Genomic DNA, 27,722 nt, shown 5'->3' with positions numbered 1-27,722 from the left:
AGTTTGCAGTATGAGCATCAGGGAGTGTGCATGCCTGGGTACAACATGCTCCTGTGGTGCATCTGCGCAGCAGTGTCTGCACTAGTGTGCACCTGTGCACCCCTGGGGCTCAGTCTTCTGGTTTCCTTTCTTCGAGGCATCTATCTGTGAGCCTGTGCCAGGATGCACGCATGAGCACCTGCAGTTCTCATGATGAGCAAGTTGAGTGGCACAGTCCCTGTTTGCAGCCTCCAGTCTAGACTGGCCTTCACTGCACCGTGCAGAAGTGATGGGCTGAGTAAGAAGCATAGTTCACAGGGCAGAGACAGCTACAGAAATAACCATGGTACTCCACTTGCTTTGTTCTCTGGGAAGGTGCTTCCAAAAAAGCATGTTTTCCTCTAATTTTTAGTTCTTACTGTTTTTTTGCCCAGGCCCTTGATTTTTACTAATTCCCTTGCATCCCAAAACATCCCCATGCTGTGCAGGGGCCTTGTGATGGCCTGAAACCTCATTGCTTTCTAGAGAAAAGCAGACAACCAAGATAGACTGTCATAATCTCTAACACCAGAAACATCAGGAAAGAATTGGTTTTCACTGAAGACCCCCCACGACCCTCCCTCCATGTGGGCTGATAAATACATTTCTTTAAACTGGCACTGTCTTGAACATTAGGGTAACAGACATCCTAGGCGTCAGAATCACAGCATCAGAGAATGGGTTGGGTTGGAGGGGACCATTTAAAGATAACTTAACCAACCCCTGCCATGAACAGGGACACCTTCCACTTGATCAGGTTTCTCAAAGCCCCATCCAACTTGACCTTGAACGCTTCCAGTCATGGGGCATCCACAGCTTCCCTGGACAACCTGTTCCCATGCCTCACAACCCTCATTGTAAAAAATGTCTTCCTTATATCCAATCTAAATCTACCTTCTATTTCAGTTTAAAACCATTGCCCTTTGTCTTGCCACTACAGGCCCTGGTAAAAAAGTCTGTTCGCATTTTTCATGTAAGACCCACTTATATATTGAAAGGATGCATTGAGAGTGGCCTGAGCAAGCTCTGAGCAAGTTGATTGGGCTCTGAACAAGTCAGTCTAGGTCTGTGAACAGCCTTGCTTTGAGCAGGAGGCTGGCCTGGGCACATCCAGGGCGCCCTTCCACCCCAAGTCCTTCTAGGACTCTATAAAATTCCTGTGAGATTCTGTTTAGCTGAAGCCTCCCTCCTTTTCACGCTCTCCCGAAGCTTGGTTTTGATAAGGAAAAGATAAAAACAGAAATGCAGCCAACACAAGGACACTCATCCCTGCCCACACCAGCTGAAGCTTCAAATTGTCCTGGGTCGTTTGTCCCATTGTTTGGTAAAGGACAGGCAGGTGTTCTGGGGGCTGCCCGGAGTAGCAGGATGGGGATCCACACTTTTCCTAAAAAATTCTTTTATGAACCTGAGTGAGGGAAATGGTATCTTGGGAACAATTCTAAGCATAGCTTGATTGTGTTAACAGATTAATTTGAGAGGAACAAAAGATGGTTCCTGGAGAGCAGAGGGGCACATTAGCTAGCACAGCCGGGATTACGTCTTTCACAGCTAGCAGAGAGAGAGAAAAAGAGAAGGCAGTTTTCACTGCCTGTTGAATGCAAAAGCATTTATCAAAGAGCACAGGCAGAGAAAGGTGGTGCATCCCTGGTGTTTGGTGGAGATATGAATTATAAATCCTGTTGCTAAAAGTTGTAATTCTCTCTATTGAAGTTATTTTGTAGATCTCCCTGGAGGATCATGCCTGAGAGGTGAGAGAGTGCAGAGCAGCTGCTTTAGGATGGCAGTACTTCCATTGCTGATGGGGGGTTTCTCATGCATGTTGGCTATGCAAATTCATGTAGTAGGTTTGGTTTTCTCACCTAGTTTCAGTGAGACCGTTTGAATCCTCCTGGTCTGGAGGATTTCACAGTGTGGGATGCACACAGCAAAGGCCAATCGTACTATGATGGGCAGTGATCTTGGCCATGTCTGCAGGACAGGATTTGCATTTGGTGCTCTGGTTTGGCATGCTTCTCTGCAACTGCTGCTTCCTGCAAGTTTGTTTTGGATGATGACTTTGGTAGAGTTTGAAGGGAGAAGAGGGAAAAAACTTCAAAGGACAGTTATTTTTCCAATATATGTGCCATTTATGTAATTTCTTTTCTGGAGAGGTGCCAGATGAAGAAGGTATGGTACAAGCAGTGGAAGTTCAACAGGGGAGCTTGTCTTTTTTCCCCCCAACAGTATCAGCTGGTTTAATGAGATTTATGCAGTCTCTCTACAGCCCTTGCCAAGTTGTATCCTTAGACCACTATCGCTACTGCTAAATTGATCCCTTCATTCACTATGCTGTTCTCCAAAGTCCCACTGCTACTGAGTTACTCTCATCCTTTCACTTTCTGCATGCCTTTCAGAAGTCTCCCTGTGTTAATTAGAGAAATTTAATTACTAACACATCATTTCCAGTTTTGGGATCATCTTTCCCAGTGCACTGCTGGCATGACAGAGCCACTGGATTCCCTCCCAAGACTGCTGAGACCCACTGAAGTCTTGCAGGTGCCCATCCGCAGTCACCCATCACATTGACATTGCTGATGGGACTCTCCATGATGCTGGCTGCACTGGGTCAGGTGCCCACAGCCTCCCTCTCCTGCAGCCAGGAAAACACTGTGGACCCACCCTGGTGACCAATATGACAAGAAGAAACAAGAGATAATCTGCAGCCGTAAGCCTGGAGGAACACTATTGGCAGGGAGCAACCTCAGCTTGAGCTCAAATTTCAGTGAATTTTGGATACACATGTGTCTTCAGCACTTTTGTGCATGTAACCCTTGAATCAAGTGTCTGCTACTGGTGAAATGGTAATGTCAAAGGTGATAGCTTCATATGAAAGGTGAGATCTTGGCACTGATTTGGGACAGTCCTCCTGAGGATGCAATGGAGAATACCAAGAAGCATGCTGAAAAGTACAATCAATATGGGAGGAAAAGTTGAAGGATCTTGGGCAGAAGAGCAGATTTATGGAAAGCGTAAGATCAGTCCTTCTCAGTGGTCTGCATGCTGTGTCTATCAGGCTTTCAAGTTCCTCAGGTGATGGATGCTTATCACTTAGTGAGACAAAGCAAGAGCCTATTTAATGCTCTTCCCTTTGACATCAGCCCATCTTGACTCCTCCAGTAGGAAATTAGGAAATGCATCGCAAACCCCCAGCACACCAGCAAATTCCAGTGGTTTCCTTCGGGCAATTTAAGTGGCTGGATCAAAAGCACTATCTCAGATACACAAGGTCTGTGCAGTTGGCAGAATTGCAGCAGCTCTTCCTGAAGTGCTTATGTGATGTGCATCCTTCTCTGCTGGGCCTGACTCTTCAGGGCCTGGCTGCAAAATCAGGGTCTAAGTCTGTCTGTAGAGCAATGCATCGCTCCTGCTCTCTGTCCTGGGAAGGCTGGTGGCTACTGAAGAGAAATGCAGAAGCCAAGGTCTGAAAAGAGACCATGATCCACTCCAGACTCACAACACCATGCTTTGAGTGGAAGTGTGTTTCAGGCATGATGTGCAGGTGCTGATCCTGAACATGTGATCTACAAGATCAAACCCTCTCTTTGAAAAGACCCTTAATTTTGGGGGCTTGTAGGTAATGGCGATAGAGTGACATTAGAGAACAATGTGCTGATGCTCAGAAAGGACTCTGTCCAGCTTGGGCAGCATGGCCCTGGGGAAAAGGCATACAGGAATGTTCACCAAAAACCCCTTCAGCCCAGTACGTTGCCTGTAGCAATGTGACATGGCAAGATGCTCCAGGAGAAGATAAGAAACCTGCTGCCTTCCACACAGGCCAATTCCTTTATTGCTCATTTCCTTCCTACCCCAAAGCTGTAGGTTATAATTTTACCCTGTCTACCCCATCATAATTTTACTCTTTGTCTTCATCAATGCTTTAATGAGCCCTACTCAGCCCATTCATAGGAAGAGGTTTTTTAATCCATGAAGCAATAAGGCTGCTTATTCATTCCTGGCTCTTCTCCACTATTTTCTCTCACAGGAAAAGCTTCTGCTTCCAGATAGGTTGCAATAAGAGTGCTTAGCACATCTCTCTGCTGCACTAGTATGAGTCAATGTGAGTTCAGCCTTTGGAAAATTGTTTCTTGAAGGCCAGAGACATTTGTTTGTCCTATACTTAAACGTCTGTCACTGACACACCAGAGCTACCACAGCCCATCACTTAGCATACTGAGTGATAGCACAGTGTAACTGAGGGCCCAATTAATGTCTAAAAGGATGAAAAAGAACATGAAAATACTGTACCATCCACAGTTAATAGGGTCAAAGGAGGCCTACTATGGAAAACTTCATTTTCAGATGACTTGACTGTGCTAGTACAGTGCTTTCTTATCATCACAGTCCCTAGTGTTTTTAAGGCATAAAAAGAATTTTCTCCATAACAAATCTGACAACCATTTTCTTTTTTTCTGAAAAGCTTGTTTGTCACAGCCCCTTATACTTTCCTATCTTCATCTTTCTCCCAAAGCTCATTTTGAACAAAAAGTATTGAGTGTCCTGCACCTCTTACAAGATGCTGTGTCCTGACACAGTGTTATTTTTTTCCTTTCTCTACACCCCAGTCATCTTTACAGAAACGTAATCAGATGAGATAGCTTCTACTGTTAAACAAAACAGTAAAATGTTAGTACCTTTTATAGCCAGAACCCTCCCATATTTTATTGACTTGTAGCCCAAATCTGCCAATAGGGCACAAGCCTAAGAAACCTCTGTATTACAGGCCTTCCCAAGGAGACAAAATTTGGGAGCCAGACAGTCACATGCCCTGCTGACAGCACTGCAGTTCCTGTGTCAGTGTACAGGCTGCAATTCCTCAGTTACAGCCTGACTCTGTGTTCAGGAGCTAGCTCTTTTTCCAGGAACATATGAGCATGAAGGCAGTCAATGGCAGAGTGGAGACCAGTTCTGCCTGCTCAGTCTTACAATGCAGTGAAAGCCTCTGGGACACACAGGACACACCATCAGTTGTCTTAGTTAAAGCTAGGTTTGAATTTAAGGACAAAGCAAGGAGAAAGAGGAAGGAAAGGTATGGTGTATAAATTCCCAAGGTCCTTCTCCCTCTAGGGATAAAAACCCAAGGGTCTGGAGAAGAAGTGAGAGAAAGTCATTGGCAAGCAAAGATCAACTTTTAGGAAAGATTTTGCAGCTAAAACTGCTGCTCAGGAGCTGCAGCACTGAGAGATGTTGCTGAAGGTTGTCACATCTCCAAGGGAGTAATTACTGCTGCTTAACACCAGCCTTCTCCTCCATCTTTTTCTCAGTAAGGCCTACAGAGAGGCATTGAACTATGTCCTGTGTGGCAGCAGTATGGGCTGCCCCAAGCTGAAAAGGCTCTGCCCATGCCACCTCATGTGGGGCAGATGATGCAGAAACTGAAGGTGATTCAGCAGCCAAAGGTAATGCAGAAATGAGAGAAAATGCAGGAGGCAGAGGAGATGCAGGAGGCGGAGGCAATGCAGAAGGCAGAGGTAAAGCAAGAGGCAAAGGAAATGGAAGAGACAGAGGTGATGCAGGAGGCAGAGGCACGCATGTGCCAGGCAGCACAAGCAGAGGGGTGAGGAAGAAAGCAAGATATGCTGCAACTGCAGCGTCTTGTCTACATTTATCCCCCCAGCTGCACAGATGTGGGGTAAGAGAGCAGATGTGGGGGGCTCTGTCCTCATGTGTGAAATAATGTGAGACACAAAGATGAAGGCAAGACATTTATGTTACCAAAATCCAAACAAGATTGAAAATTTAGCAGTTTTTCTGAAATGCTGATCTTTCCTTTGATGAGAACTTGGTGGAAGGACTAGCCAGGGAGCGAGAGACAGCAGAGTGCCCTGAACACACCTCCAAGGAGCTCAGGGGAGACACATCAGGGCATCACATAGGAGTAAACCAGCTCCTAATGCAAACACATGAACTGAACCACATTCTGTGTTGCTGCAGGACTGTGCAGCCATTCTGGTGTTGTGAAAGTATGGCATGGAGCTGGCCTGCTTCCCAGAAAGCAGAGTCAAGCACCGAGCTTTGGCTGCCTTACTCCCAGCATCAGTGTTGCTGCACGGTCAAGTTGTGGGTTTTCCTGGGAGAAGCATGAAGTGAGCAGAACTAGTTGCACAGCAATTTAATGTTTCCTGGTACGACACAGACTACCATGGCAAAGTGAACAGTCTGTTTGAGCATGTGAACTTAAATAATGATGTGGTAACAAATACTTAGAGACTAATGCTGGGATGAACAGAATTCATACATAAACTTTTCCAGTATAAAGGTTCATCTGCATTTTCCTACTGTTGTGCTGAGAGAGAAAATAGTAACATACAATTCTGAAAACAAAAATCCACTGAATTTTTAAGTTTCAAATGAGTGAAAAGACTTTTTTAATACTTTCCAGGGAAAAAAAAAGAAAGAAACTATGACAGGGTAGAGATCAAACACAGAGGATTTTTTGCCTCACCTGTAGTATTCCTAGAAACTCACAATGTTTGGAAAGCAAGAAGAAAAATCCTTTGGTCGCTAGCTATCGTCTTGTCCCTAGCTATGAAGAAAAGCCTCCACCTCAGACTGGGTACAAGTTAAAAACCAGCTGTGTTCCTCAGCACAGGCTGTGGGATAAAGCCTCAACGTGTGCCACTCTGCCCCAGGCTGGAGCAGCCCAGCGTGCCACCCAACGGCAGATTAAATTGCTCAGATGCCTTAAGGTCCCCAGTGTCCTTTCCACTGCACTCTGGGGAGGATCAGCAAGTCTCCTGTAAGCACCTGGGAAAGTGCCTGAGCTCATTTCAATGCCAAGATGCATGAGAAAGGTGCTCAAGTATGTATGGGCCAGGGCAGAAATGGCATGATCAGTGGGGCTGTGCACCAGAAGCCGTCATTTCTGAGCTGTTTTGCTCTTACTGCAGGGCTGAAATTAGCTTCTGTACATGATAACAGTTTTTGCATTTTAAATATGAGAACTTTCCAGCCACTGGATGAGGCCAGAAATGTCACTTTAGGATTATCAATGCAAAAATCCTACACATCGTTTTGGGGATACGTTGCACTTAATCCTGTTTGATGCCTGGAAACACAGACGTTAATTCTCCTAAATGACTCCTAACTATATGAGATAATTTGCATGCAGTGCAATTTTACCTGCTCGCCTCTTCTCTCCTGAATTACCTTCAATCCTGGTCATATTGACTGCCCATTCTTCCTGTAGGAAAAAGAAAAAAAGTTTGTTATAACCAAAGGCTATTGTAACATACAGACACAAGTGTTGCTTCCTCAACAAACAGATCCATCTCAAGAGGGTAAGGATGGAGTGGGCAGACTGTTAGGGTTTCTGAGGTATCTCTGTTTGATGTAAGTGTTCTACTATTAAGCTTAATTGGAGAAACTAGCTGAAGAAAAGACTGAGCCTGCCCACACCAGACCACCCTGTTGCAGTTCAATGTGTTGACCAAACTATGGGACTACACAACGCTACCACCAAGCCCAGAACATCCTGCTTACCCCTCAGCTATGCCTGCAACACAGACCAGCCTTGTGCCTGCATCTACACTGCTCTCTCTCTTTTTGTGAACATGCAAAGCAATCTCTTGAGATTTCTTGGTGAGGCTTTTCAAGGTACAACTGCATTGAAATTGCTGGCAGGGTGCTACAGGCAGTTTAGGACAGAGAACCCTTGTAGAATTATTATTCTCACAGTTTTCTAAGCTTTGGTTAAACTTTCTACCAAAGTTCAACAGAGTTTCAGGAGTGATGTGGGCTGTGGCTTGACACCGTTGGTCTTTCTGCCCCAGCAGCTCTCCCTCTATCTTCATTTTTGCCCACACAACTGCTTGTGGGACTAAGTGTAAGCTGATGAGGGAAGTAATGAAGTTCAATTTCTTCCCCAATGACGTTTATACAACCTGGATCAGTTCTCTCCAGATCACAGAGCAGTCCTGCTGCCATCACATGGGTCTGGAGGCACAAAGGCAAGAACAGCTCAAGCCAGTTTTGTCACCATGGGGAAACCATTGTCCCCCAGCCATCCCAGTCCCAGGCCAGGCCCGGGGCTGCGGTCACATGAAACATTGCTTCAGCAGGAGAACCATCCTGAGAAGGTCCTCTTGCTGTAGCTGGAGCATGGGAGCGAGCCCATCTGGAGCCAACCTAAGAAGCGGGTCACTGCAAACCTGGCTCACGGTCAGCAATCAGGTGCAGAGCCCTGCAAGCAGTTGCATCAGTGCTACTTGTCAAAGCAATACTAAGCCCAGGGCTTTGCACTGTGGCACAGAGGATTGCGCAAAGGGTCCTCGCTTGCTCAGACCTTGGAGCATGTCTGTACTGCACCAGAGCCTGCGGTTCTTGTGGGTGAAGAAATTTATTCTCCCAGTTTTCTAGTTGAGTAGTAAAACAGGTTTACTATTGTGCTAGCAAAAGCTGATACAGGAAATGTGCTTCCTTGCCATTCTAGCAACCTTTGACTAAAATCTCCCACAAGAAATCAGTCTATCACATCTTCAACTCCACTAAATGGGAATCAGAAGTATGGCAGGGCATGAAACAGTTCTTCTCTAACAGGATGTTGCCAAATTAGGGTTCTTATTCCTATACCCAAACTTGCTGGGATATACAGCTTCATTCTTTTTGATTTGATACAGGAATTTAAGATCAGGTGTCCATCATTGCGTGTACCATGACCATTGACTACAAGCTGCCTTGAGCATGGATATGGCGAAAGGGCAAGTTTTTTCTGTGTTTGTGGTGGATCAGTAGTTTTTTACAGGGATCTTGGTTGAAGAGCCATGTCAGCTCATTGGTGTATGTGTCAAAAAGCAAAAAAAGTGAATAAAATCTGTTTGGGGCAATGCAGAGAGCTTGCCCTGGGAGTTGGGGGGGACCGAAAAGCCAGAGTGAAAGGTGTAAATGGTTTTGAATGCATTCAGATGACAATTGTGTAATTAATTACCCTGATTTAAGTTACACTGTTTTTTTTGTGTGTGTGTGTACATAACGCTGAAGGCTACAGTGTTATCTTAGAGGAATGTTTGTGTCTGGAGATTCATTCTCACCCTGCCAATAATAAACATTCCCTGGAGTTTCTGAAACGTTAATTACAGTTTTGTAACGTGCAAGTTTTGCAACCAGCTCAAGGTAATTCTCTATAACACAGAGCTCTGACAGAAACAAATTATTCGCTGATTTGAAAACTGACGGTTGCCTAGGCATGAGCACTCAAGACTTTATTACGTTTGTTATGTATAAATAAAATGGGTCTCACTGTACTTGCCAGCCTGCCTGCTTACATATGCACACGCGCACCCTCCAATGTAGCCAGCATCTGGGAAGAACCGGTTTTCCCCAGCTAAAAAGCAAGCACTGACAACCCCAAGCAGGATGAAGAATTAAAAGTGAAGATCTCAGCTGCAGCTGGACATCATCTGAGTATTTCATCCTGGGGCTTCCCTCACCGAGGTGCCACCAGGACACAGGGGTTCCTTGCTCCAGCCTCCGCACGTCCTGAGTGCAGAGGTCTGCTTTGTAACACCATCTCCTTTAGATCCATGGCTTTTGTCTCTACCACATCAATTCCTTTTGCTCGGATCACGAAATAAGTCTAAAGGGACAAATTTAAACTTTAAAAAAAAAAAAAAGGCGGAAGATTTTTTTATTTCCAGATTTATCAAGTTACTACTTTGGACTAAAAATAAAAAAAGAAATGTAATTTTTAAATCATACAGAAGAATATAGATTCTCCTTAGCCCTTTTCATGTCTCTGCTGTCTTGAGGAGGGGAATGTAGCTTCCCACCTGGCCATTCTAGGGCTGCCTCTCCTCCTTGGCCATCTAGGATGGAACTAAATTCCCATTGGCATTATATTTCTTAATTAGCACAATCCTTCAAATTACGGTTGCTTTCCTGCAAGCCACAACTTGTTCAGGACTGTGGCTGATCTTTATAAATTGTGTAAGAAACATTAGCTGTCTTACCAGATAAAACCTAGAGCTCCTGAGCAGTTTTTCGTAGAGATGTTCTAAAAATACAGGTAACAGTCATGATATTGAAAGTGTATTTCTGATATTTCTGTGCATGACTTCCTTTGCCCTTTTGTTGGTATTGAGGGAATGGCTATCACCTCCGAAAGGGAAAAGGTGATGACACCAATTCAGAAATGAAGGAAGTGAAGCTATGAGTGTTAATAAAAAAGAAAAAGAAGAAATATTTTGCCAATGGGACTGACAACAAGGAAAAAAATAATTATTGAACTAGACGAGAAACAAACAGTATGAACAATGCTGTACGACCAGCAGCAGGTGTAGATGGTAAAAATGTCACGCCACAGGAAAGCCAAACTCAAGAAATAGTTGTCTTTTACACATATGTGTCATATATATACATATATACACATATGTATGTACATACATATATATACATAGGGTGTCATATCCATATCTGAACACAAAATGCTTCACAGCATCAGAGTGGTTGAGGTTGGAAGGAACCTCTGGAGGTCATCTGGTCCAGCCTCAGGGAGGGCCAGCTAGAGCCAGTTGCCCAGGAACGTGTCCAGAAGGCTCTTGAATACCTCCAAGGATGGAGACTCCGCAACCTCCCTGGGCAACTTGTGCCAGTGCTCGGTCACCACCACAGTCAAAAAGTGTTTCCTGATGTTCAGAGGGAACCTCCTGTGTTTAGGTTTGTGACTGTTGCTTCTGGTCCTGGCACTGGACACCTCTGAGAAAAGCTCCATCCTCCCTTCAGGTATTTATATACATTGATGAGATCCTCCTCAGCCTTCTCTTCCCCAGGATGAATCCCAGCTCTCCCAGCCTTTCCTCATATGTGAGATGCTCCAGTCCCTTCACCATCTCGGTGGTCTCTCTGGTAGCGGTGGGCCCAGCACCAGACGCAGCTCTCCTCACCACCGCTTCCAAATGCATCGCTATGGAAGGTGTTAAGCACAAACGATAACAATTAATTTTTTTTTAAAACATTAGGACTTGGTGGTGCATTCCCAGGAATTTTATCAGTTAAGGAAGACGCTGAGCCGTTAACATTGACAGTCAATAAATACTAACGGCCTACGCCAGCCCGCCGGGCCGCTCCTATCAGGGTGGCGGGAGCCTCCCCTGAGGAGGAGGTGGGCATGGGGCCGGCGGCCGGGACACACAAGCCCGGCGTGGCGAGGATCCGCCGACTCCGCGGCCGCGTCCCGCGTCGCCCGGGACGTGGAAGGCCGCGTCCGACCCCGCGGTTCCCGGCGGCGCCGCGAGCCCGGCGTTGAGGGGCGGTCCGCCGTGCCACGGCCCTTCCCCACCCCGCCTCCGGCCCCGCCCGCCGCCGCCATGTTGCGGCCGTTGGTGCCCAGTGTGGGGTGAGGCCTGCTCGGGGACCCTCGGCGGCGGCGGGGCCCTCAGGGGAGCTGCTTGTGTGGGTGAGTGCCGTGCGGTGGGGCCCGGCCGCGCTGGGGCCCGCCCCTCTCGCCCTCCCTCCCGCTGGCCGGGCGGGTGCTGCCGCCCCGCGGGCAGGGCGGGCGGCCCCGCCGCCGGCAGACGGAGCCCTCCGCGTCCGCCCTCCCTCCCGCCGCACCGGCTCTTCCGGCCTGCGGGGCGCCCGCCGCCTCCCTCCCCACCCCCCTCCACCGTGCTCCCCTCACTACCTGGCGGCGGACCCGGACACGGCTCCGGCTGCTCGGCCCACCCCGGCTCGGCCCGGCCCGGCTCGGCTCGGCCCGAACTAACTTCAGTGGGGCTCGCCCACGTGCGGCTGGGGGACGGTGGGGCAGGTCCGGGCTGTCAGCGCGGAGGCGGGTGGTGGGGCCCGGGCAGCGGCGGGACGCAGGGCCGGGGAGGCCCCCGGGCCTTTGTCTCGAGTGGGTCGCGCGTGGGGACGGCACGGACCGGGGTGGGGGGACTGCGGGGCTGCCACGGGCCGGGCGACCCCCGAATCCTCCTCCCGGAGCCCTTGCACCGTTAACCGAGGGCGCGCCGCGTTCCCGTAAAGGGCTCCTGAAACTTTAAAGTGCTGGGTTCCGCCTGCCGTTTGAAGGCTCCGGTGCGATCCCCGAGCAGCGGCGGTCTCCCCGTTTCCATACCCTCCCCGCAGCCCTGACAGCCCCTGGGCAGCCACTTCCCTCGTCGGGCTCGGCCGATTGGCCTGTGCTCCCTCAGCCCCTACTCCTGAGATCACTGCCTTCCCAAAGTGTTCCCCTGGCAGGCAGTCCCAGTCCACCTCCTTCCTCCAGCCCCTCCAGGAGATGCATGCCTCTTCTGGACCCAGGAGAGCAGCCCTTGGTGGATGTTTTGCAGATTGATCAAAAATTATTATTATTTTCCTTTATTCTTTAACCTCCATCTAACTGGGTTTTTATGCTTTCCTAGTTGGTGGCAGTCTTGAACCTCCTCCTTGAACAGCATGGTACGCGCTGGTTTGAAAGTGGCAGAGGAGCTACTGCAGATCTCCGAAAGTCTCCAGGAATAGCACTGCTAGTGAAAGGTTTGTATGGTGCGTGCATGGGACCCTGGTCCTGCTGTACCCCTGCCAGACTGCAGAGTTTTGAAGTTTAGCCACAGCAGAAGGCCCTGGGGTTTGACATACTGCCTTGAGCGAGTTGGCAAGGTTTTTTTGAGTGGCTTGGAGGCTTCTAGATTCCCTGCTTCCTGGAGGACCATGCTGCTGTGAGGCTGGTTTTGTGCAGTGAAATCCATGCGTTCTACTCCATAAGTCCTTCTCTGCTAATGTTATTCACTTCTATCGCTTTGCAAATCTCAACCTCCATGTTTTCATAGGCAAGCAGAGAGAGAAAACTGGATTCCAAGCTTGGGTTCTAAGGCAAGTCCTTTGCCCAAGAAGGATGTAATGAGGATGGTCTTTATTTCCAGCTTTCCTCACAAGGCAGTTTGCAGGAGCCTTTGACACAATTTTCTTTAATATAGTTTTTCTGTTTTTTAACTGAGAACAGAAGTAAATGGTGTTTAGTCAAAACTTTAAATTTGTGTAATTTAAAAATCACTTTTATTGGCAAGGTACTTAGTCTTCTCTAGAATCTGGGTGCAATTTTGCTTTATTTTGAGAAATTGTAGCTTCACATATGACAAATTTAAGGTGCAGTTCTGTGGAGAAATACTTGAGTAATAGCAAAGAATATAAACTAGTCTTCTATAGGACTCAACGATGTACACACAAGCTTCTGGAAAATGCAAGGTTTCTTCCAAAAAATGCTGTAATGCTGCAGATATCTCAGGTTTATTTTGCCTTGTATTTTAAAACACCGCTGCATCTGAAGCTGTGCATAGGTGTTCGAGAGTGAGAATGGAAAAGTCAAGAGCAATTGGCAAGCTCATTTTTCTCTATATGAAACTTGAGCGTTCCAGGTTATGGATGAAATGTCTTCCTTGTGGAAGGATTTGTGTGCCAGAAATTTTGGGAGCGGAGTGGTGCCTAGCTCTCTCCCAGCTGGCACGAGTTTTCCCACCCAAAGGAAGGGGAAGTTTCAGGTCCACACTCTGCCAACTGCAGTAGTCTGCAATGTTTCAAAAGTCATTACTGAGTGCTGGTGATCTGAAGCGTATGCATTATCTTCTGGGCTTCCAGTGGCTCAGGGCACAGCTGCCCTACCTTGCTGCAGGATGCGATTGTAAATTATTGCACAGCCCTCTGTGGACATTCATATTTGTGGTTTAATTTAAGAATGAGAACAAGTTTAAGCTAAACCACAGTGAGCCACTCTTAAGCCAAGTAAATCTCCGCAGCGTGTTTTACCGTAGATTAACCAAAGCAACACCTCCGGGCTTGTCTGTAGGCACAGCTGAACTAAAGCTCAAAGACCAGTATGTCCTCTTGGTCCATGCTGAAGTGATTTCTCCAGGCCTGGCTCTGTAAATTGTTCCCTGACCAGCAGTCTGGCAGGAAGGGTTACATTTTGTTTGGTTTTAATGTGATGTTTGACAAACTTTTAAACCCAATTGTAAATAAGGAAAGCAGCCTTAAATCAGTGGCCTTTTGGTAAGGTGTCAGACATCTTCCTCTCCTTCTGCCTTGTCCCAGGGTTCGCCTCTCTGCCTGCACCTCTGCTCCCAGCTCTTCCCCCTTCTTCTGGGCTCTTGCCACCCTCTCTGCCTCCCTTGCTTGCCACTGGCTTTGCAACCCAAGCCAAGTGAGCGTGGCAGGACTTACCTTGCCTGTGGATGCTCCTCGCCAAGTAGGAACTGGTACTCTGCTAGTTCAGTTGGTGCTCTTCAAGTTTTTTTCCTCCCCTGCATACAGCATATATCAGTTCACATAAACTTGGTGTTTAAATGGGACAGGTATTAAAAGAATGGCTTACTAAATATTTAGGAAGTCTATATATTGCACCACCTTGAAAATATTTTGATTAAACAGGGAAAAAGCAGTATCCCTGACAGTAGTGAACACAAATGTTCAAGTAATTCTGTGCTGTCAGTTTTCATTATGCATCTCATCAGAGCTTGATTATTGCTGTCATAGGTCTCTGACAAGCGTCTAAGTCCCCGCTTCCCTTCTGGAGAGCTTATAAAGAGAGAGCTGGCTGGGAACACCATTTCTTGTTATGATTTGGATATGGTCCTTTATTCTGTCTTTGGGCAGTTTTGCCTCTCATTGTCACCTAATTAAGGATTGCCCCTGTTTCAAGCAGTTTACTATGCTTTGAGCTGCTAATTTGAAATATTTACTGAAGACTTCTATGACTTAACTTGCTCTGGGTTGGGAGTCATCTCACTTTTCAGGTCTATTTCTCTTGGGCTACCTGTTTACTCCTGGCTTTTTACCTTGAGGGAGGACTGAATTCTTCAGGTGTGACAATCTGTTGAGAAATAGGCAGTGATCATTGCCTATTAGCTCTAGAAAAAATCCCAACAAACAAAAAAGAAACCCTGCAGTAATGAACTTCTGACTCTTTTCTGTTGAGGATCATGTCAGTGGCTGTTTTTGGAGTAGTGATGCATCTGACAGGTTGAAAAGATGTCCCCTGCAAGAGCTTGATGTCATTTAAAAGGTCATGTTTGAACCAGCTCTGTTCTTGGGGACTCTGGGAGAAGGGGATGCTGTCTGCCTTTTGCCTGAAGCACCAGGAGCAGCCCTGCCCACAACCTGGAGAGAATGGACTGGTCGCAGGACAGGAGTGAGCAGCTCCTGTCACTTGTCACCTGTCCCTGCCAGCTCGAGCAGGATGGGACCTGAGCTTTTGCTGATCCTCCAGGCGCAGCTAGGGCAGGAGAGGTTCTGTCCCCATGGTGCCCTGCAAAACAGTACTGTTGTGTTTAAAGCTGTGTTGAAAAAGTTGGGCTAATATTTTTGTGTATAAACAGTCAATCTTGGAATAGTTAAAATGGAAGCTGAAGTGTCTGCCCCAGGTGTTTCTGGCCTTTGTACCTGCTGTGGTAGCATTTTGGGCAGTTGTGGTTTTTGTCACAGAAGATGTTTATGCAAATGAGTCTCATAAGGTTTGTCCTTGGGGAAGATGTACCTGACAGTTTTGTGGTTATTTTTTCTTTTTTTTTTTTTTTTTTTTTCTTTTAATTGTAGGTTTCATCATGGGGGACATGAAAACCCCAGACTTTGATGACCTTTTGGCTGCTTTTGACATCCCTGATCCGACTAGCCTTGATGCCAAGGAGACCATCCCATCAACTGGGGAGGAGAATGAGAATCACCTGAAGTCATCAGGAATCTGCATTGATGAGAATGTGTCCTTATCTCACTCTTTGCCTCCCTCTGATGCTCCTGTTGTGAGTGTGATAGTGAAGAACACGAGTCGCCAAGAGTCCTTTGAAGCAGAAAAGGAGGGGAATCACCTCGGGACTGGTCTGCTACACAACGGGTTTCGTGGGTCTGATCTGCCATCAGAGGCTCATGCTTTAGTGCATAATTATGGCAAGTTTGAGTCGACTTTTATTAATGGTGACAGCTCAAGAAGTTACTCTGATAAACTGGACCAGTCCAAATCGGAGCCTTTGCCAACATTTAGTCAGTTTAGCCCGATCTCCAGCCCTGAACCAGAGGACGCATTCAAAGAGAACAGTATTGGTGATAAACCCAAACATGCCCAGACTCCATATTTTCCACCGTCTTCTATGTATATACCAACAGGAGCTTCAGTACTGGATCATCTTAGGAAGGTACCAGAGCCAGAATTAAGCATGTTTGATCAATACTGTAAAAAGGAACAAAAGATGGAAATCCACTGCCAGCCAGACAGTAGGCTGGAAATAAGCAGGAGAGAACAAGACAAAGCAACAGAGAGGTTTGAGTCAGGCAAGGACTTGGTAGATACTAATAGCTTTCTTGGAGAAGGCTTGGTGTTTGGAGGCCTCCCCCACAATAATTTAGGAGAAAGTAAGGGGTCTGTGCCTGAGCTGAACATGTCTTCGTCAGTACCACCTCGCCAGAGGTTGAAGCCAACTCATTCAAAGTTGTCATCCTGTGTGGCGGCGTTAGTAGCTCTTCAGGCCAAAAAGGTTGCATCTATTCCAAAGGGCGATCAGCCAAACCTTACCAAGGAACCTGGCCCTTTTAAAGATGGGATAAAGGGAAGTCCAAAAATGCCCAAGTCGCCAAAGAGTCCCCGAAGCCCATTAGAGGTGGTGAGGAAGGCCAGCAAGCAGCCTGAGAGTCCTCGAAGTGTGTGCAGTGACAGCAGTGGGAAAGGCTCTCCTTCTATGGCAGCTGGCTCTCCACCAGCAATTCCCAAAGTTAGAATAAAGACTATCAAGACATCCTCTGGTGAAATTAAGAGAACTGTAACCAGAATTTTGCCAGAAAATGATGAATTGGGCAAATCTTCAGAAGAGTCGCCTGTGGAAACCTCATCTGCTGAAGAGTTTATCAAATCTTTCCCATCCCCTGACACTAGTGCAGTTATGGAAAGCGAGGCTAACAAGAATTCAACCAAAAATGGGACTGCTGTGGCTATCCAGCTGTCAAATGTAGCAAGTCCTTACACAGACGGTATGAAAACAGATACTGCTGCAAACAGCACGTGTGCTGTGTCCTTGTCTCCACTGCCAAACTGCGGCGGCGGCGCCATAAAAGTAGGTGTTAAGCGGCAGCAGCAGGGTATCGTGATGCAGCCATCCAACATCACCACCTCCAGCCTTCTTCCCAAAGCCGTGCACTTGGCAAATCTCAACTTAGTCCCACATAGTGTTGCTGCTTCTGTTACAGCAAAGTCATCTGCACAGAGGCGAAACCAGCCTCAGGTGACACAGATGTCTGTGCCGCTGGTGCATCAAGTCAAGAAAGCTGCTCCTGTCATTGTGGAGGCATTTAATAAAGTACTACACAGTGCCAATCCGGTGCCAATATATACTCCAAACCTTAGCCCTCCGCCTGACACCAGTATTAATTTACCTGCCTCTGGGTATTGTTGCCTGGAATGTGGGGACTCGTTTGCCTTAGAGAAAAGCCTGACTCAACACTATAGTAGACGAAGCGTTCATATTGAGGTCATGTGCACTCAGTGTTCAACTATGCTACTTTTTTTTAATAAGTGTAGCTTGCTTAAACATGCAAGAGATCATAAGAGCAAAGGATTTATCATGCAGTGTTCTCAGCTGCTAATGAAACCAATTTCCTTAGACCAAATGTTTTCACCTTTTCCTACAAGCTCTTCAGCCTCTCTGGCTCCTCAGACTTTGCACTCGCCCTCTCCTACGTGTAAGTCCAGTGCTACTTCAGGAGGTGGGGTAGGAATTTCTGCTAACACTCAGCCAGCCTTGCCTCTCTATACGGACCCATTGAGACTAATCCGTCATGGACTTAAGTGTTTAGAGTGTAACAAGCAGGCACAGGATTACGTTGCTTTAGCAGCTCATTACCAGAGAACCTCAGAAGATAATGAGACACTGGTAAGTCATCATTTTAATGTTACTAGTTAAATCTCTCTGAGTTTAAAGAGATTGTCCTCTAGGGAAAAAAACAGGGGTCATAGTGGCAAATGAGTCACTTTGCCTAAAAAAGTGCTTGCAGGGAAGAATTGGGATGTGCATGAGCCCAGACGTGTGCCTGTGAAGAGATATTTAGCATTGTTTGCTTGCCCTCTTTTTACCCTTTGCCAACAAAAAGAGGGTAGTAGGGAGACTATGGAGATCCTTGAGCATCAAAGGAAGGTGCTGGAGATCAAGGATCACTTAGATGAGGTGTGCAGGAGTGCTGTAGGGGAGGACCAGTGCAGCGTTACCTGAAACAGGTTTTTGTGCTCTGAGCGTGGCTAGAGGAGATCTGACACAATTTAATTTTACCTTTCCTAGAACTTGTGCCAAGATCTTCTGTGTAACACGTCGAACATTGGGTGCTGGTTTTACTTTTAGCATGGTAAAGTTTGTATTGGGACGGAACTGGCTGAGGGGTGAGCAGTGCAATATGTGGAGTGGGAGGCTATTTTTGCCCGTTTGGGTGGGAGAGGGATGAGCCGGAGCTATGTTTCCATGGGAGGCCTCAGGAGCCCTGTTAGTGGCTTCCTGCCTTGCTCCAATGCTGCTGTGCTCGGGTCTCCACCACCTTTGTGGACCTCCCTCATAGGTGCAGGCAGGGGGTCTGAATCCCCTTTCAAACTCCAGCTTGGGTCTCTACTGATGAAGAGGACCAGATGCTCTTCATTGTACATCAAGACCATATGCTTTGTTTATGTTTTTTATTTTTATTTTGGAGGATATGGTCAATTGCGTTTAAGTATAAACCAAGCTGAAGTTGAACAGGAGGAGGAAACCTCTCCCCGTATCTCTTTAGATGAGGTGAAAGCTTTCTGTATTGGTCTGGCTGCTGGCAGAGCTGGCAGGCTCCCAGTAGTCTCTTCCACAGGCTTCACGAACAAGGACTCCATGCCAGCACGAGATGTTCAGGGAGATGACTGCTTGTGTCTGCCATGGCTATTGTAGTACCTGCATGCTCCAGAGCCTCCCTTTGCTCGTTAAATGGCTTGCAGGAGTACTGAGGTCGCTGTGGTGCTGTTCAGGTGCTTTATCTTTATCTTAAATTCAGCAGCAGCAAAAAAAAAAAAAAAATCATGGCTGAATGGTTTTTATGTCATGAAAAATGGTGAGGCCAGAAGGGATTGGTGTGGCTGTGTAATCAAGTTTCTTGCTTGAGGCATACCAGTGAGCGCTATGCTCCATGAACACCATAACTTACTTTTCAACTATAAAGCATTTTTAGGAAATGTCAGCAGTCTGGAATTAAAAGCTTCAGGTGAAGGGATACAACAAGTGATCCAAAGTGAGCTAAAATGTTAATCAGTTGCATTAAAAATGTATCTCCTATTTTTGCTGTGGGATTAACAATTCAAGAGCTTCTTAAAGAGAGAAAGAATGTCTGATAGTAAGTATTTTTAGCCTTTAATAAAATAATTTATTCTGTAACTTAACCAATAAAAGACTTTAAGCCTCTCACTTCGAGTTAGGTCTGCTAGATGTGAGATTATTTTTGTAGTATTTTTCTAAATAGAAGCACTGAAAAACTGGAAAAGAGAGGTGACATTAGAGCTTGTAAAACCATCTCCTCCCTGTTTGACCTTCCCATGCTTATACTCAACGGAATGCATGCATTTATCCTCTTGTTGCTGGGAGTCCTTTTCCACTGTATCTGCTGTCCTCCAGACTGCCCAGTGGTGCTCCATGCTGTTCCTGGAACATCTGCTTCAACAAAACTGTTATGTTTCTAATGGAAATAGTAATTCTTAATGAACGTGGTATTAACCAAGATGTGAGAAGGATGTAGGTAAGGCTGTTGGAGTATGCATCATAAGCTTCCAAAATAGGAAGACATAAACCAGCCCAACCCATTCTGAGAAGATGCTGTAGATATGCCTGACTCTGCATTAATGAAACTAATTTCTTGGGTTGCTATTTTTATTTTGGTCAGAAAAAAGGGGTGTTGGTAGGAGCTGGAGATGATTGAGCGATTGATTTTTTTCAAACGCTTTTGCAGGTAGTAGAAGCAGTTGAAAAATATTCCTGTCCTCTTATCTTCTTGTTCTCTCTGGTTTCTATCTCCAGAGTTGCATCACATCACTTGGTTTTTGTGGCAGTGGCAGAAATTGTGTTGCTGAGGAAGACATTGATATAACATCTGTATTCAATACAAAAAAAAAATTTCAGTGCCCCCAGTAGTGGATCAAAACCACTACATCCACCGGGCAGAAGGCATTGATTTATATACTGGTACTTCCAGTTAAAAAACCAAGGTACACGAGCGGTAGTGTTGTACCCAGGCTTGATCCAGCACACGCTGCTGTTGCAGGACAATCTGCCAGGATGCGGAGGTGGTATTAATAGTTGTGGGCAAGCTCAGACATGAACCGTATCCCCTACTCTCAAGAGACTAATTATCTAGTATTTATCATAATTTTGCGCATTTGAGCAAAAACCGGTGTGTATTTCTTCCTCCATACCTGACATTTTTCTCACTGTATTGAAACGTTGGTTTAGAAGTAACTATATGGGGTGGGGGGAGAGGTGGTCATAATTTCTTAAAGCTAACAAAAAATTGTACTCTAGTTTTGGAATTTTCTTTTAATTTTTTATTCAGTCCCAGAATTCGGACACAAACTCTTTCCCAAGCCTCCTTGAGAAAGTATGGAGTATCTTGATATTTTCTACATAAAGCTATGGTTTGACTTATGCCTTTTGAAGAGCTTCAAAATACAGAAGGGCAGGTCCCCACTGTATTAAGGCCTACAGCTCATCATCTGGGTGCCTGGCTTTTTATATATCCTATTATCAGTTGCCTGGTACCAGATTGTCCTGAAGTAGGAATTCTTGGGAAGGATCACAGAATGGTAGGGGTTGGAAGGGACCTCTGGAGATCATCTTGTCCAACCCCTCTGCTTGAGCAGGTACACCTAGAGCACAGGGCACAGGACCACATCCAGGCTTGTTTTGAATGTCTCCAGGGAAGGAGACTCCACAACCTCTCTGGGCAGCCTGTTCCACTGCTCTGTCACCCTCACAGTAAAGTAGTTTTTACTCATGTTGTGGAACTTCCTCTGTTCCAGCTTGTGCCCATTGCCCCTTGTCCTGTCATTGGGCACCACTGAAAAGAGTCCAGTCCCATTGTCCTGACACCCACCCTTTAGATATTTATAAGTACTGATAAGATCCCCTCTCAGTCTTCTCTAGGGTGAACAAACCCAGATCTCTCAGCCTTTCCTCATAAGGGAGATGCTCCAGGCCCCTGATATCTTGGTAGCTCTCTGCTGGGCTTGTTCAAGCAGTTCCCTGTCCTTCTTAAACTGGGGGGGCCCAAAACTGGACACAGTACTCCAAATGTGCTCTCATCAGGGCAGAGTAGAGGGGGAGGATAACCTCCCTTGACCTGCTGGCCACATTCCTTTTTATGCACTCAGGGTACCATTGGTTGTCTTGGGTACAAGGGCACATTGCTGGCTCAGGGTCAGCTTGCTGTCCACCAGCACTCCCAGGTCCTTCTCAACAAAGCTGCTTTCCAGTAGTTCAGCCCCCAACCTGTGTGTATGGGTTGTTTTTCCCCAGGTGCAGGACCTTGCACTTGCTTTTGTTGAATTTCATGAGGTTCCCCTTGGCCCAGCTCTCCCGCCTGTCCAGGTCTCGTTGGATGGCAGCACAGCTTTCCAGCATATCAGCCACTCCTCCCAGCTTGGGTATTGTCAGTGGACTTGCTGACTCTATCCCTTCATCCAGGTCATGGATGAATATATTGAAGAGGACTGGACCCAGCACAGACCTCTGGGAAACATCACTAGTTACAGGGCTCCAACCAGACTCTGCCTTGTTGATCACGACCCTCTGAGTTATGTTGTTGAGCCAGTTCTCAATCCACCTCTCTGTTCTCTCATCTAACCCACACTTCCTTAGCTTGTCTATGAGGATGTTATGGGAAACTGTCAATAGGATAGATGAATGGATAAGTGAAAGAGCATCTTTAGCTGAAGATGAAGGGTAAAAGTGATTTATCTGCAGCACCTGGATTTGTACTAGAAGATAGAGACCCCTGACCTATGGAAGATAAGCTAGGTGGATTTTTGATTGATGTTCTTAGAAGCTCTTCTGTTAAATGACACCAGATCTGGACTGTTAACCATGACATGCATGTCTAACATGACCATAACTTGAGAAACTGAGCAGACTTTGAAGTGCTCAGTTGTCATGCTTTTAACTCAAAAGCCTTTAGGCATGGTATGGAATGTGTGTGTCACCTTGCTGAGAAGGAAGGGTTGATAAAGAAAAGAAATAGCAGGAAAAAGACTTATTTTTCAATATTATGTTTTCAGTTATCCAGAAGCAGAAGAATGAGCAGGCTGCAGTAAGGAGCAGGAATGTTTGGATTGGAGAGGGGGAACAGGCTAAGCTGGTTCTGCTCCACAAGAAAACTTATCCTGTGTTGATACTTAAGACTTCTCACTTTAATTGGAATATCTTACCATTACAATTGCTTTGACATCTTCATGTTTCCTATAGCTGTTTAAAAGGTGTTTTTTGGGTTTTCGGTTTGTTCTGGTTGGTGGCTTGGGAAGTACTTGGTCTTATCTTTCTGCATGGCCTTGGGTGAAGCCCATGTTAATAGGACTGATAACCAGTAAATGAGTTTCCTAGGTGTGGCCAAAATGAGAATGATGTGGCTGGGTCATAGTTGTTTTGGAGGAAGGCAGATAGATATGGATGTGGTCTGGACAGCAGGGAAAGGAGATTTGGAGCAAGTGAGAGGAAGAAAGGGGGATGATGCTGTGGTTGAGAAGGTGGAATAAAAAGACCTTTAAAAAAATGATTGAAAGATTGACCTTAATATTACATTTTGGACTTGCAGTGGCTACATGATTGCCATTTTTCAAAGTATAGCAGGGAAATCCCACCTGGCTTATTTTTATATAGAGTATGCATAAGATGAAGGCAATTCATCTCAGCCAAATACTGCGGTGGGATCTCTGTGGCTTACAGTGAGGATGCAGGCTTTGCAAATTGTGAGCTAATCCACTTCAGAAATAGACAGAACTGGATTTACTGGATATGTGTTTTGAGTGGATCATCTTAATGTATCAGTTACTTTTTTGGAGACTAGTGAGGCCGATTTTGCAATTTTTGCAAGCTTGTGAATCAAGTCACTTGATGGGATGGGTTTACCGCTTTTCAAGTGCAGAACTGCAAGAAGTAAGCAGTATGTGAATTTGAATATCTGGTAAGTTGGATTTTGATCAAACTAGAAGCTGTGCTGCATGTAGGCATTATGCTTGTCCAGATGTTCAGAAAGTGTTAGCAAGCGTTTTGTGTAACTTCAGGTCTGTTTGGTCTGATTACAGCAGTGTTACCTTCTAGAGCAAAAATGCTTTTTAGGGAAAAGAAGGATATGATTAAATAGTGCAGTTTATGCAAATTAATCTGATATACATCTTCTGTAATTTATTTTTGGAGTAGAGGAATGGGTAGATCCTAATCTTCTTGATGTTCAGTGGGATGGGTGTTAAGAGGGCCCTGTGAGGAATGGCTGTACTGAAGAGGTTGAATTATGGGGTTGGAGCAGAACCAGGTAGAAGGGAGGTAACTGCAACTGGAGACAGGTTGCTTGTAAGACTTCTCGAGGGATGGCTTTAGGATACATCTGCAGTTAATGATTGTATTAAGGACCTTGGAGGATGAATGTGTAGATAAAATTTTCTGAACCAACAGAGTAAGAAATCATGGAAAACTGGGAATATTTTACAGGAGGATCTAGATGATCTTGAAGACCAAGTAGGAATAGGATGAAGCAACTGAAAAGCAGGATGCGTGTGTTTGATCACGAGAAGAGTCTGAATGACCAAGATGACAGTTGTGCAGGGGATTTATGTTTACCTGCAGTACCGGTAAGGGTTGCGTTAACACTCCCGGTCACTGCTAGAGATAACCGAGCTGGGGAAAGAATGTATTGCTTTGTTTATCAAGGATAAACTGGAATAAGTGAGGGGAGAATGACGAGGGAAATGGAAGGATGATTGCTTGAGGGGAAATTAAACAACCTTCATGAGTTTAGCTTGGCAAATACCAGGTAAATTAGGGTGGTTTTCTTCAGTACTGTAATAGACACAGCATTAAGGTGAGGGTTGTGGCACTTTTTTTCCCATCAGAAACTAAATCTGGAAAAAAGAAATGCTTCCTGTACTTGCAGGGATCACCCTGTGTAGTTTATCAGCATCAGAAAGTTTTTTTTTTTTTTTGTAGCCTGTTCAGGGCCGGGCTCAAATTACAGGAGATGAACAAAACCAATGCAGCTCCTGGTGCCATTGTTTTAGATGTGCTTTTCCTTAAATAGTGAGAGTGGATACAGAGGATGTTCTGTATCCGGTGTGACCTTTATAGAAAAGAGCTTTTTATAATTAGGGGCAACAATAATGCAAGAACAGACTGAAATAAATTTACATGGAAAATTAGAGGATGGTCTGTAACCATCAGAGAAGTGAATTCTGGAAGAGATTTGCAGCAGAAGTAATAAACAAAAGACGCAAACAGGTTTTGAGATGGAGCTTATTTGTTTTTTTGGCAAGGCAGACCATTGCACAGTAACGTGCAAGAATTCAGAATACTTCCTGAACCTCTTGGGCATAATTGTCCATCTACTGGTACCAGAGATATTTTTTTAGTTTGGTTTTTTTGATCTTTTTTTGACTTGATCACCCCAAATCCACCGAGGTAGCTAGAAACTTGAATAAAGTAAAAAATATAAACTAAGGACCTCTGAATTTTCTTGCACTTTTGTGCTTTTGTTCTCCCCCCTCTTTTTCTTCTTCTGTAGCCCTTTATTTGACCAATAAGAATTTTTAAATGAGTCATGACATATCCTGTTTACACACCACCTACACTGGAGTTGTTTAAAAGCAGTTTCATTGCTGCCTTTTCTTTTTCTTCTTCTTTCCCTCTCTTTAATCAATGTTTTTTAATTTATTGGCTAAAACTTGCCAGAAGCTAGTAGGACCACATGCTGCACTGGTAGTTTCCCAGAAGCAAAGTAGCAAGCAAGACAGACAGCAACCATATCTTTGCTATTTGTTCTTCGCCGCCGCCCCCACCCCCCATGTTCATGTTTTGATGTAGAAAATACGAGGATTGTACATTAAAAAAAAAAAAAAAATCCCTTGGCCCCATAAAGCATTGCTTTCTCCCTCTCCCAAACCAAGGGTGATTAGTGCCGTCCTTAGGTACTAGTGAGGACAGATTTTGTTTTATATGGAAATTTTCCCTCTGGATTTTGTAGAAGCAAAGGGATGGAGGATGTTATGATGGAAGCTTGTTGAGGGAATGGAGCTCCAGGCAGGGATCGCTGGGAGCACAGGCAAAGAGATGAGTGGAAGGATAGGAACAAGAGCCTGCACCCTGAGGTCAAAACAGAGTAGTCGGGATGAGTAGGAGGAGAGGTTAGGGAGGGAAGAAAAGCTAGAGTACAGCTCCATGGTCTGCTTAAATCAGTGTGTGATCTGCTGCCACACAAGGTGACAATCCTGCCTCTCCTCCTTTACCACCCATGCTTGCTTGCCTGGCCCTGGTGATTCTGCAGCCCCTGGGGGACTGAGACCAGCTTGGGGGAAGAGCGTAATGAGCATGGGTACAAATGGGGGGCCAAGACATGGGTGAGAGCAAGAAGGAGGGGACAACTGGAGAAAAAGGCAGAGTCTGTCCCAGGTAGGCTGGAAGCTGAGGCTGGAAGCTGGTGTCTTCTGGCACCAAAAGGAAGGCTCATGCTCCCCTGTTCTTCTTCCCTGTGGGCACCGGTGATTCTGCCAAGGGCAACCAGGAGGGTAGCAAAAGTGACTGCAGAGCTCTGGGGGTGATGGGCAGGCACATGGGTCCCAAGTGGTGGTCTGCTCAATACTGCCAGTGAGGGGAAAAGGTGGGAGGAGGAGATGCCCCTCTGAAGTGTCTAATTCTAATGCATGCAGCACGAGAATAAACATGAGGTACTGGAGATCTGTTGCAGGACTCTGATCTTATTGGTGTTACAGACGTGTGGTGGGATGGCTCACATGACTGGAGTGTTGTGTTGGAGGGACACAGGCTTTTTAGGATAGACGGGCCAGGAAGGTGAGGAAGTGGAATTGTCCTTTATGTGAAGCAGCAGCTGGAGTACCTGGAGCTCTGCCTGGGGATGGATGAGGAGCCTATGGGTCAGGATTAAAGAGCTGACCAGTGTGGATGACATTGTGGTGGATGTCAGGTATAGGCCACCTGACCAGGAAGAACAAGTGAATGAGGCCTTCTACAGATGGCTAGAAATGGCCTCACATTCACAGCCCCCAGTCCTCATGGGGGACTTCAGCCACCTTGATATATGCTAGTGGTACAACCCCGCAGGGTGCAAACAGTGCAGGAGGTTCCTAGACAGCATTGATAACAATTTCTTGACCCAAGAGATAGGGGAGCAAATGAGGAGAGGTACTCTGCTGGATCTTATACTCACCAACAAGGAAGGGCTTGTTAGGGATATGAAGGTCGAACACAGTAACCATGAGATAGTAGAGTTCAGGGTCCTGAGGACAAAAATCAAGATTACAACACTGTACTTCAGGAGAGTAGACTTTGGTCTCTCTAGGGGTCTGCTTCAAACAGTCTTATGGGATAAGGCCTTGGAGGGATGAGAGGTGCTCATGAGCAGTCCATCCCAACAAACAGCAAGTCATGTAAAAACACCACAATGCGTGCATGGATGAACAAGGATCTCTTGCCAAAGCTCAGACTTAAAAAGGGGGTGTACAGAAGGTGGAAGCAGGGAAAAGTAACCTGGGAGGAAAGTGGAGACACTATCTGAGTATGCAGCGATGATGTAGGAAAGCCAAAGCCTACCTGGAATCTAATCTGGTGGGGATGTCAAAGGCAACAAGAGGGGCTTTTGTAAGTAGATAAGTAGCAAAAGGACAACTAGGGGAAATGTGGCTGAATAGGGTGGGGACCTGCCTGCACAGGACATGGAAGAGGCTTGAGGTACTGAATGCCTCCTTCACCTCAGTCTTTACTAGCAGGATCAGCCTTTGGGAATATAAGGACCTGGAGACTGGTCAAGGAATACTTAAACTGGACATATGCTAGTCCATGGACCCTGATGGGATGTACTCATGAGCGCTGAGGGAGCTGGCGGATATCATTGCGAAGCTGCTCATGATAATCTTTGAACAATTATGGTGATTAGGAGAGGTGCCTGAAGACTGGAGGAAAGCAAATATCACTCCTATCTTTGAAAAGTGGCAAGAAGAGGGATCCAAGAAGGTACAGACTGATCAGTCTCACCTCAGTCCCTGGGGAGGTGATGGATCAATTAATCCTGGGAACCATTTCCAGGCACTTGGAAGGATGTGAAGATAATCAGGATAGATTACCAAGGGGAGGTCATGCTTGACTGAGCCAGTAACCCACTATGCTGAAAGTATTGCCCTGGGAGATGAGGGGAGAGCAGTGGATATTGTCTACCTTGACTTCATTAAGGCTTTTGATGCTATTTTCCATAGGATCCTCATAGAGAAGCTGATGAAGTATGGGCTGGATGAGCAGGCAGTGAGGTGGATTGAAAACTGGGTGAATGGTCAGGCTCAGAGGGTGGTGATCAGTGGTGCGAAGTCTAGTTGGAGGCCGGTAACTAGTGGTGTACCCCAGGGGTCAGTACTAAGTGCAGTCCTGTTCAACATCTTCATTAATGATCTCAATGATGGGGTAGAGCGTACCCTCAGTGAGTTTGCAGATGACACAAAACTGGAAGGA

The 27,722-nt window shown here is 46.0% G+C and overlaps 1 protein-coding gene and 1 long non-coding RNA gene across 6 annotated transcripts in view; one reads left to right on the top strand and one right to left on the bottom strand.

The window, feature by feature from the left end:
* Positions 1–9,665: 9,665 nt before the first annotated feature.
* Positions 9,666–12,174, bottom strand: LOC135314318 (uncharacterized). Its single transcript, XR_010373815.1, has 2 exons — positions 11,675–12,174; positions 9,666–10,957 (listed from the first exon to the last, which is right to left on the bottom strand). It is a non-coding gene; the product is annotated as an uncharacterized LOC135314318 (long non-coding RNA).
* Positions 11,333–27,722, top strand: part of ZNF592 (zinc finger protein 592) — a 45,612-nt gene continuing 29,222 nt past the window's right edge. For 4 of the 5 annotated variants that reach the window (XM_064456959.1, XM_064456958.1, XM_064456963.1 and 1 more), the window contains exons 1-3: positions 11,334–11,449; positions 12,396–12,510; positions 15,562–17,882. In XM_064456959.1, coding sequence (XP_064313029.1) covers positions 15,570–17,882 — 2,313 coding nt within the window. In that variant the 5' untranslated portion in view covers positions 11,334–11,449; positions 12,396–12,510; positions 15,562–15,569. Of the gene's footprint in view, positions 11,450–12,395; positions 12,511–15,561; positions 17,883–27,722 lie in introns of all 5 variants that reach the window. The other variant, XM_064456962.1, reaches the window with a different exon arrangement.

Source organism: Phalacrocorax carbo, chromosome 7, assembly GCF_963921805.1.
Source record: "Phalacrocorax carbo chromosome 7, bPhaCar2.1, whole genome shotgun sequence".
Classification (NCBI taxonomy): Eukaryota; Metazoa; Chordata; class Aves; order Suliformes; family Phalacrocoracidae; genus Phalacrocorax; species Phalacrocorax carbo.
Note: the sequence above shows the minus strand (reverse complement) of the source record. Positions and strands in the feature narration are given on the sequence as shown.